This window comes from Pterocles gutturalis, unplaced genomic scaffold, assembly GCF_000699245.1.
Source record: "Pterocles gutturalis isolate BGI_N339 unplaced genomic scaffold, ASM69924v1 scaffold53033, whole genome shotgun sequence".
NCBI classification, from domain to species: domain Eukaryota; kingdom Metazoa; phylum Chordata; class Aves; order Pterocliformes; family Pteroclidae; genus Pterocles; species Pterocles gutturalis.
The window spans coordinates 18686-29725 of NW_010125076.1; the positions used below are offsets into that span (position 1 = coordinate 18686).

Below are 11040 nucleotides of genomic sequence, written 5' to 3' on the forward strand. Positions count from 1 at the left end.
AGGATCCTAAACCCAGGGTTCTGATCCAAGAGCAAAAGGGAAGGACACGAGGAAGAACGATCAGCTGAGTCGCTGCTCTCCGCAGCGTGCTGTAGCACACCGGTGCCCCCGAGCTCTCCCACTCTGCACTGCCAGCGCAAGTGCAGGGCTGAGGATGCTGCTGGTGCTCCCGAGTCAAAAAAACGGCAGAGTTAAACGTGCAGCACTAGCCAGAGTGGCACAATGCACAAACCCCCGACCACGTGAGTTAGGGCTGCCTTGTGAGATCCCACCGCTGTTACCACAGTCCCGTTCTCATCATCCCTTGCAGTCACCATCCCTTGTGTTCCTTTTGTGAGCACCTTCAGGCTGTCTTTGCTCAACTGTTGCAATATATTCAGTTTCTATCAAGGAGGGAAATCTAAAATATTTACAAAATGCAGAAAACAGAAAGAGACCAACTGCAGCAGAATAGCAAGTTTTTGCTGAGTAGGAAAATACTGTCCCTTAAGTCACATAGAAGTCTTGATGGCAACTTCCATGGCAATGTAAACTTGAACTGGGATCCCTTTTTAGTAGTACAGCCTAGCGCAAGTGGCAGTATTTCAGGCTAATCCACCTTACGCAGTTGCCCCATCAGAATCTAGACCTGCCAGACCTTGCCCGCCTCTATCAGATTTTCCAGAATATCCTTTTCCTGTACAGTAAGTATGATATTGTGACCCACAGAGTTGTCGCAGTCAGGTTTTGAGTCAGATGCTCTGCATGGGATTGACTGTCTTGCATCTTCCACTTAAAAGGGAAATAGTTTTCAAAGACTTCGTGTCCAATGTAGACCAGGATTGAGTTCATTCCTGAAAGTAAGCACAGGTCATACCAGCTGAAGCAGCAGGTAGGAGCTTGCTTCAGAGCAAGCAGGCAGAGGCATGCCAGGCTTACGAAACAAGAGTGGCACCGAGACAACAGCAGCTAATCACAGCAACTAATGTGACCTGTCCCAGAGATGCTACACACGTGTGTTTTCAAATACAGTCTGAGGGGTGCTCTCCTGCTCAGACATTTATTGAAAAGAAATACAGACAAACTATATACTACATTGAAAATACAACCAAATCAGTATCCTGCAATTGTACTGACAAGGAGGATAATCACGGTTATTGTCCTCAGGGTGGCTGAGCGCCAACCTGTTTGGTCAGATCTGTTGCCTTTACAAACAAATGCTGACTGCCCTTCAAAGCTCTGGGATTTCTGGTAGGAGATATGATACCGTGCTGTCACCCTCCCCATCTTCCCGTCCAGAAACCAGACACCAAAGCTGCCGGAAGGTTCCCTCTGCTGTGGGTTTACATTCTGTAGTCAGATGTTTGTCAAGAGCCCAGTGCGGTTCAAACCACAGTGGGATACTTTGGGAGACAGGCTTATCCGAAAACACAGAGACAGAACCCTCACAGCTGCCCAGGGGATCTCATCTTCCACATCTTCAGAAGTGGTATGAGTCTGCTGACAGGCCTTGCAGTTTCCCACTGGGTTAACCAAGGCTCAGCAGCCCTTTCCAAACCAACCGTGAACCAGCTGTGGTATTTTGCTTGGTGCTAAGGCAGCTGTTCCCTGGGACCTTATCTCGAGACCTAACTTGGAACGGTCATTTGGCAATAGCACCTTCCAGCACTCATTTAAACACTGACAGTCCCTCTCTCCTAAATATCTGGTTTAGGGTATCCCAGTTCCACACAAAGATTCAGCTCAGGTTCATCATTCTAGCATCCTTCAGGTTATCTCATTCTAAGTCCTAACTCTTTTAATGGAAGCACAGAAAACATAAAGCATAGTGTCAATTCAGCAAGAATTGGAAGGAATAAGTTTCCTGCTATGATTTTACTGACCTGGGTAGAAGAATGGAGCACCTGACCACAGTCTCTTGACATCCACAAGGTAATATATCAGCAATAAGAGGATGAAGGCAAAGCAGCTCGTGGTTGTCACATACGACACTGACCTACACACATTTTCAGTAGAAAGATTATTTAGAGAACTATGTGATACAGACAGATCTCAGTGTAAGAAAGGTAAAACATTCTCCAGGGTAAAGTAGTACTTTAACAAAATTATACTAAAGGTTGTATCTCTTTGCTTACCATAAGTTCTTGTTTATGGGAATAAACCCTTCTTCTTTAGAACACTTTGTCAAGATAGCAGAAATAATTCCCTGAAATAGAAAGTTGCTGAAGTTTATATAACCACTGCAACATGTTTGAGAAATAATAAGTTTGCATTGCATAAAAATACGTGTCTGTTACAGAGCTACATAACTATCTGACTTACCATGACTATGCTCCATATGAAGAACCGACTCATGATTTGTTTGTGCTGGTCTTTGTAGAACAAGATAATTTTTCCTGCCTAATACAAAAATAATACAAAAAAGTAATGAATGCCCATAAATGGAACTGCATTTCAAGAGCCAGATATATATGCCACCAGCTACCTGTGCTAAGACAGAGAACATCAACAGGTTTTGTCTCAACTAAGTTGCTGAAAGGCTGAGATTCCCCATCAATTTTTCCCCAGTGCTACATGTGGTGACACTCCCAGCACAAGAGTTTCTGTTTGGTTATGAGCTGCTGCACAAACAGAAAAGCCACCAATCACTAGATAACCTTTAAGGTCCCTTCTATGATTCTATCATCCAAAAGCACCATAATATCCTATTTTAAACACAGTGGTGAACTGTGAGCTTTTGATGTCGGTAACACAAATGTGAACTCCTGCCTCCCTCGTGTGTGGGACGGTGAGCACACACATAGCGCTTATGCAAGATGGCTAACACTGCATGTCAAGTGGAAAATTAGCAACAAGGTACACCTGAGACCTGTAAAACTGTGTTTAAAATGAAGCTGTGAAGTCTATGCATCTCTTGGCCCTATTTTCAGATACACAGAGCCAGTCTTCTCCCAGCATCAGCCCAACCTTAAAACAAGCAAAGGAAGTTTCCGTCTGGCTATTCTGCAAACTTCTTGTGACCATAGCTTACAAAAACTGAGAGGAAGTCTCAGTTTATCTAATGCAAGTTACTGCCAGGTTAGATTCCACTTCTCTGACACTCACCTCAGGGCAAGTTAGCCTGAAAGCATTGCTCTGGAAAAGGTTTTGTTAAACAAGTCTTAGCCTTAAATAAAGAAACCAAGTTGCCTTCCCACTTCCAAGATTCCTTCAAATCTTCCCATTACAGCACACAGCCAGAAAGAAAAGAGGTACCTGCAGTCCCAGAAATGCCATTACAATGGTATTTATGGTCCCCAGGATCCCTTCAGGATCATACGGCATCGTTGTTTGGTAAATCACCTTAGAGAGAAAACAGTTGTTACAGGGCACCTGAGCAACCAGCCTCGCTTCTCTTCCACTCCCTTGCACATACCGCTCCCAAGTCCCCTCTGCCAGCTATGTTCAGTGCTAGCCTGCAGCCTCACCCTGCAAGCCAGAAGCTACTCACATTTGAAGAGGGATGCTGATAAATATGCTGTTCTCCAAGAAGCAAACGATCAATGTAACCAGACGCTCCTCCAGTGCAGTTGGGATAGTTTCCAAAGTCTCCAATGCCCCCTGGACCTAGATAGCCCCTAGGACAGAAACAAACAGGTTACGGCACAAAGCGTTGGTATGCTCCACCTATCAGCTGTTCCCCTAGCCCAGCACACTAAATGCTCGCTGTTTTCCCTGGCCAGCGGCACACAGGGAAACACAGGTCCTACAGGACAGCTGGCTGGTGGCCACCCTGTTTTGATCATCGCAATGCCACGAGCAGGCGGGTGGACTGTCAGGAGCCTAAAGCAACGCGTGAGTTCAGCCCTGGCCACCCAGCCGCTGCTCCACCTGCTCTGCAGGTGCTCACCCATCAAAGGGGCAAGGAGAGACACAGGGATGACATCGTGATGATCGCATATGGCGGTACACAGACCTCGGGGAGATTTGAAGGCTCTTCTTTGGATAGAAAGGAACAATGATGTCACCTTTATAACACCAGGTACTTTAGTACCAAAGTAAATAAAGCTTTTTTCACATGATAAATGCTTCCCGTGACCCCGCTGGCCTAAAAGCTCTCATCTAAAAAAAAACTAATAAAATGTGTTTTCTACTTGGTAGAAGAAAAAACAATCTGATGCCCCCTAGAAAGTAGTCTGGCATGCACAGCCTTACCTGGGACAACCCGGCACTGGTAACAAAAAGGTCAGGCAGAGCCAAATCACTTCTAACATCAGAATGAAAATCCACTGCGGCCAGTAGGGGAGAATATCCCGCAGAGCAGGACATGGCGTCTCCTGCATGGGATGGAGGGAGGGGGATATTAGCTGACAAGGAAAAAAACATGCCCTTGGGGACATCCTGTACTTCCTGGCAGGCAGTTCCCCAGATACAAGAGGGAGCTGTTGTCTTTGCGAAACTGGGCTTTACCAATGGACCTTTCATCTTCACAAACAAATTCATTTAGTCACTTATCAGGAGGAGGGGAACAAACCAAAACAAAAGCCCACAATGTTTTTGAGCTTGGAAAATGTCAAAAGGAATTTTGATTCATGAGTAGAACAAAAGCCTTTTGGGAAAACAAGACTCCAGAAAGGCCAAAAAGCAATATTACTTTCCCCTGCTGTGAAAAAACACTGCCAAAATTAACCAGACAAAACGCAGGCCGCAGGACTCAGCATAGAGCTGCCTGTCCCTGAGGCCCTGTGGCAGCGGAAAGTCAAAAGAAGTGCCTGGGAATGCCAGCTTCCAAGCACCATCACAACGGATCAGTGAAATCCACAAATACAGCAAAGCCAGATGTGATAAAATGCTGAGTGCGACCCTGAAGGCTGCATGTTCTCTGAAATTTTCACCAGGTCACACTGCACTAAACATCAGGTAAGATGCTACAGGTTTTCTCATCGTTGTTCTTTGTGCCCAAACAAGAGGAAAAGCTCCCAAACCCTCCTCCAGTAGAATTTGTCATCTTCCCACGTAACTCACCACGGTCCCACTCTCAGCCCCAGCTCTTGTAAACAGCAGCTCAAGAGCAGCAACCACCAGATAGGTGAATCCCAGCCTCTGGAGCACCCCAGGAATGCGCAGGTTATCCCAGGACACTGAAAAACATGCAGTAATGTGGAAGAGGAGCAGACACGGGCTCTTTTGTAAATATGAAAGCTGCCCTTCTCCAGGGACAGCTGAGACCCACTGCACCTGCAGGCACAAGGGACACCTGCACTCTGCCACCCCACTGTCTGTAAATCATTAGCCTGGGAAAGTCACCACTAAGACGATAAACAGTGGTCGGCACAGGGGTCAAACAGAGAGAACTGTGTCAGCCTCCTACAGGATGGGATGCCTTTCACCAGCTCTGCTTCAGTTCAACATTTTTTAAAACATCATAGAGATGCGAACTGGTCTGTGTTAGCCGATTGGCTACTTCCGAAGAGTAAAGTCTGACACAGTGATAGGAAATTCAACAGTGCAGAGCTGAACAGCCCTCTATGGGGTACCATCAGACTGCCCCCCGTGCCACTGCGAGGCTGACACTCTTTGCTCATCAGCTCAGCCGAGGAGGCAAGAACAACAGTTGCAGAAATACAGGGAAGAGAGCAACTTCCACTCACGTGGTCCAAGGCAGTAATTGGGATTCACAACTAGGATTCCCAGCAGGATTAGCAGAAAACTCCTCCAGAGGATCTTCCCAAGCACCTTCCGCTTGGAACTTCCCCACCTCAGCATGGAGCTCAGCGACAGCGATACTGATGTCCCCATGATGAACACAAACCTGGAGAACAGAGCAGATGGGAAACGGAGCTGACGGATGTCTTGTCACACATGTGTGACAGCAAACAGTAAAGCTAACAGAGCAGCCTGCATTGGCCCAACAGAAATGCGTGCAGTAAGCAAATTCTCCCCTCCAAATATATTTCCACATGAAGTTAAGATGCATGCAATGCTCTCCTTGGAACCCTTAACACAACAATCACTTGACACAAGTCTTCTTCAGGAAGACTTACCAGGGAAAAACCAGATCTGCCACTGTTAATCCTAAAAAGAAATAAGAAGGAACACATCATTTACCTTGAACCTTCCCTAAATTTTAACATTATTGTTGAGCTTCCAGAGGAATTGCAGGCTGCTTGCAATTATTTGATGCACCAAAATCTGGAACACGTTATAAACAAAACTTAAAAGGAACTTCATTGCCTTTACCATTCTTCAAAAACAGGGTCAGAAGTGATTGCTGTGTCTTGGGAAAAATTTCAGGGATGGGATCCTTGCTATTCTCCACTAGGGCAGCATGACCCCCGATGCCTTCCCCATCAGCTTGCCCATCAAGACATTATGTCTGCATGGCACTGAGTACCACCGGCTTGACTGTGGCCATTAAACAACACAGAAAAGGTAAAGACATGAAACTGTGTCAAAAATGGAAAGGTCACACCCAGATTGTGATCTGAAACCATCCCATCACCGTGTGACAAGCAGCACTGCTTTACCCATGAACCTAACGGGCCAGATACCCTGCTGAGGCAAACTAGCAACAGCTCACTGCAGCGGCAGCAAGGCTAACCACACCTAGATACTGCTGCAGTTCAAACCCATTAACTGTCTCAATTGTACTTTACCATTCCAACTCTCATGTTTGAAGAACCAGTATTTTCCTCCTCCGTAGTTAACAAACACCATAATTATAAGAGAGAGCCTAAAAAGACAACAGCAAAAACACACACAAAGTATCACATGTCGATTAAATACATGTATATGAACACACAGTTAATGTCTACCCCCATTAAAACATATCTAACTTTGAGATCTAGTTTATTTTATTTTTAAAGCAAGATTATGTACATGGCCTCCAGCTTTGCCAGCCAGGAAGCGGTGTTTTCAAGATCATGGGTGGTGATGAACCAAAGTAAGCTCCTTCACATCATGTTTTTGCACTGAACTTCTGTTGTTCTTTTCCATCCTCTGCCACAACTTTAATGTCTCCTCAAATTAGATCAACTGCAAAGTGTTTCAGAAAACCCAAGAATCAAACCCTTGATTATCTTCCAAGTAAAACAGACCCCCTGAATTGTCCATCTGCTATGTATTGCCATACACTTTCAAACCACCGTTGGAAAAAATCTCATTCCCCTTGGAAGCGTTGCCTTTGGGGAAGGTCTAATGCTCACCCTCGGAATGTGTCCAGGGAACGCAGGCGCTGCCGAGAGGCCGTGCTCCACAAATGCAGGGTGGGATCAGTGCTATCAGAGTCCGCTGTGTTTGGGGGCCCGAGCTCCTTAGGGAACAAACCAGACAAGCAAAGAGCAAGTTAGCAGCTACGTCAGCTGCCCAGGGACCACAGGTCAGCAAACTTTCACAGACTGTGTTTGTCTTTGTTCTTCCCATCGTTTGCTTCCCCACTTGCTACTTCTAACTCCTCCAGGCTCCACCATGTTGCAATAATATCTGCAGATGCTCCACACTCTGCCTTTGACCAGTGTGGAAACAGCAAAGCAGGGAAAAGAGCCTGTGTCTGAAACTCAGGAGAACTGGGTCCAGTTCAAATCAGTCACAGACTTGCCATCACTGTGAGCGCTGCTTTACAGCAGAGCTGAGCAGACTCAGTTCCTGACTTTCAAACAGGATCCACTCCATCCCATCGGCACTTGTCTGACACCACAGACTGGTTAGAGAGCTAAACCAGCAGAAAATGAATCCTTTTAAAAGCAAGAGTGGCTTCTTTCCAATTGAGTTCCTGAAATTACTCCAATCAGCCCCCGTGAACAGCATAAATAAGCAGGCATCACTCTAACACACCTATGGAGATGAAGAACTACAAGAATTGCTGCAGAGCTCTGCTTCCAACTCTTTTGAGTCTAGATAGCTTTGGACTTCCTACATGTGAAGCCTAGACCACGATGATCTATCTACATTCTAGTACAAAACACAGCTCACACAAAAACGCCAGATCCAGGGATGCCAAAGAAACTCTGACTGAAGTGTAGATCCCACTAAAATACTGCCAGCAGAAATGAAAGCTGGCATTTTTGCCCTTCTCGTATGTTGTCTATGTCAAAAGGGGACCGCATTTTCACCGGCGCATTGGCTTCAAGGGAAGTAAAGAGGGCACAAAGATTTGTGTTCAAAAACTGAAAGAGCTCTGGTGGGGAATCCACTACATTTGTGTGGAAACCCAGTCTAACACTCTCCATTGACATAAAATTGCCTGTTTGACATCAACACAAGTTTTTCCAGGGGGAACACGCACAAGGGGAAGATGACTAGCAATAAACAAGTCCCCAGGTGTCCAGACAGTGTGTGCTCCTCAGAGATGAAAACACTACAGAAATGCAAATTAGAGATACTGTGGTCACTCACAGAATTAATCAGACGATCAGTTTCTCTGGGGTTCAGTTTCTTGTAAACCCAGTTTCTGAATGGATCAATTCTGAAAAATAGTAACAATTTAAAACACAGAACAAACCAAGAAGTACTTTTATAGACAATTTCATCTTAATATCAACTATCTAGCAGCATAAATCAAAAGCTGGGACAGTCCCTATTTCTATTTTCCCAGTTCATATATGTAACGCTGAGATTCAGCCAGCACCTGAGCCCCCCTGTTAAGCCCAGATATGGAATTACACTGCCACAAGCTCAGGTTTGGGAGCTTTATTCTTGGGTTTTCCCAGGCAGGGACGACCCACGTCATTCAGGATGGCAGGCTGCACATGCTGCACACGCTTAGGTCCTACTGCCTTGAGTTGCTGATCCAGGGTTAGACCCAGGAACAAGTCACGGGAGGGTGAGGGGGGTGTGTGCGGCAGGGTGTGTGCGGCAGACGTCAGCCACTCTACGCACAAGCTAACATGGCTGTAAGAGATCCCTCGAGGGAAATGGTATCGCTCTGTATTTATTAGCATATGGACAGCTACCACAGCTTAACTTATACATGGCAACCTGGTAACAGGATCTGACCCGCAAGCAGGGCTCCAGCTGGGAAACCGAAGCACCACCACACTACGACATGTGTTTTTAACCTGGTGGTCCCACTTCATTCACAAGGAGGTATTACAGAACTGTTCACTTACTTCATAAAAAGGCGCCCAACTATCAGGATAGCAAGGATCCCCATGTAAACCAGGAAAGCAAAGAGAATAGCTACGTGAAAGGGAGAGAAACACAACTCCATAAATGATGTAACAAAACCATTCAGCAGCCTGGCCTTGGCCAAGTGTGACACAAACTTGACAACCAACCCACCGTTCATCTCACCACCTTCTACATGCAACAGATATCCGCAACCTGGGTCCCGGAGAAAAAAAATAAACAAACCCCCAAAACAACCCAAAACAAAAGCAGGCTAATTTTGAAGTGCAGCTCAGTGACTGCACATCTTGGCATAAAAAAAGGCAAAATCAAACTGCACTGCATCACAAAGCAATGGTGAGAAAAGAGCCGACGTGCCATATGTTCTGAAGAAGAAACTAGAGATTTAGGAACAGCCTCAACCCGAAGAGAACAAGGGAGAGGGTAATACGCCAAGTTTGCAAGCATGGAGGATTTTTTTTTACAGATGGAAAACTGGTAGGACTGAAGAATAACCCAATGTAAAGGAAAAGAATGGAAGAGAAACAGACAAGAGTTTGAAACAGCCCTGGAAAAGAATGAACAAAAAAGCAAGACGTGAGGTTTAAAATTAAAAGTGCAACAGCAAACAAAAATCTAAACACTGTATGAGTTGTTTCCCATTTTGTGAGAGAACCATGGCAGAGGGAAGAGGAGGGAGGATTCTGTGTATATACATAAACATGCAGGGAAACAGGAACTAACTACAAAAATATCTCCCTCTGGACCCATACCCACTGATTTCTCTGGGCTAACCTCTGCTGCAAAAAGGTTGTGGTCATACGGTATCTCACGTGAAGAGGCCTGACCCTGGTCAGGGCCTCAAGGTGGGTATATAAAATGTAAGGAGGTAAGATGCTGAGAGAGAAGAGAAGCAAGCCCACAACGTATCTTCAGCACAGCGTGAGTGGCTGCACAGGCGTGCTAGGAAGTTGGGAGACATGCAAGTCACAGACTGAAAGGGGAAAAGAAAGCATTACATACGGAGGTAGCTGTTGATAGGGCCTTCATTGATGACTAGGTCACAGGAAACAGTTTTGGTGCTTGTACTTAGGGTCTTTACCACAAGGGAGTAATTGCCAAACTCTCCAAAATGATACTGAATCCTGCAAAGGATAAAGGAAACAAAACTTGCAAAGGCATCCCTGCTATGTGCAGGTACCGCAGCAGCATCTGGGGGGCTGTAAACCTGAAAGCTTGCAGAAAAGGCAAGCTGAAAACTTGGCCTAACAGTGTGATCTGGCAAGGAGCTGCCAAGCATTACTCTCCCCCTAGCCCAGCACACGTTTTACCACAGACGCTTCCTACATCACCCCTCTTCTTGAACTACAGCCTCTCTGCAAGAGACACCAGGCGCTCGTACCTGCTGGCTCAACACACACCACTTCAGCTCCTGCTTGTGCCTAGATGCTTTCAGCACAATTACAACACACACCACAGTTACAGCAGCGTGGGGAAGACTGAACTCTGGGTCTTAATAGTCACGGAAAAGGAGGCGATTACCAGGCAATGAATACCCTGTGCATGGTTTGAAGAAAAAAAAACCCCAAAACCCAACAAATTTAGGAGGGAGCTATCCAGGTGTTCCCTGGGGCTAGGCCACATACTTGCAGAGCTCTCTGTCACCCACAGAGCCATTGAGCAGCAGGGTGAGTGGATGCTGGGTATCGACCATCACTGCTGCAGTGTCGGGTTTTCTCAGGCTCCCATCGCTCGGTGGGACGAATGCCAGGAACTGATACAAACACTGTGGAAGAAGAGGGTGAAGGGAGGTCGTTAGTGCCACGGAGAGTGAAAGGAAGTCCTGCTTTGCACGGCGGCGAAGGGAAGATGCCCAGGTGCTGGAGCAGCTCCTGCTGCGGGGCTTGCCGGCATGCTACTTGAAAACCGAAGCGAAACAAGCTCCCAAAGCCACGGGGAAAGGCCAGAAAAGCCCAG

The 11040-nt window shown here is 46.2% G+C and overlaps 1 protein-coding gene across 1 annotated transcript; it reads right to left on the bottom strand.

The window, feature by feature from the left end:
• Window positions 1–413: 413 nt before the first annotated feature.
• HGSNAT (heparan-alpha-glucosaminide N-acetyltransferase) lies at window positions 414–10849 on the bottom strand (the record flags this gene model as incomplete). The annotated part of the gene is made up of 16 exons (XM_010078407.1): window positions 414–833; window positions 1863–1975; window positions 2115–2185; window positions 2302–2379; window positions 3235–3321; window positions 3470–3596; window positions 4174–4295; window positions 4984–5099; window positions 5610–5770; window positions 6003–6033; window positions 6615–6691; window positions 7164–7270; window positions 8353–8422; window positions 9066–9135; window positions 10087–10208; window positions 10710–10849. Coding segments are annotated over 16 exons (1674 nt in total), but the record flags the coding sequence as incomplete, so codon positions are not given.
• Between the last annotated feature and the right edge of the window lie 191 nt (window positions 10850–11040).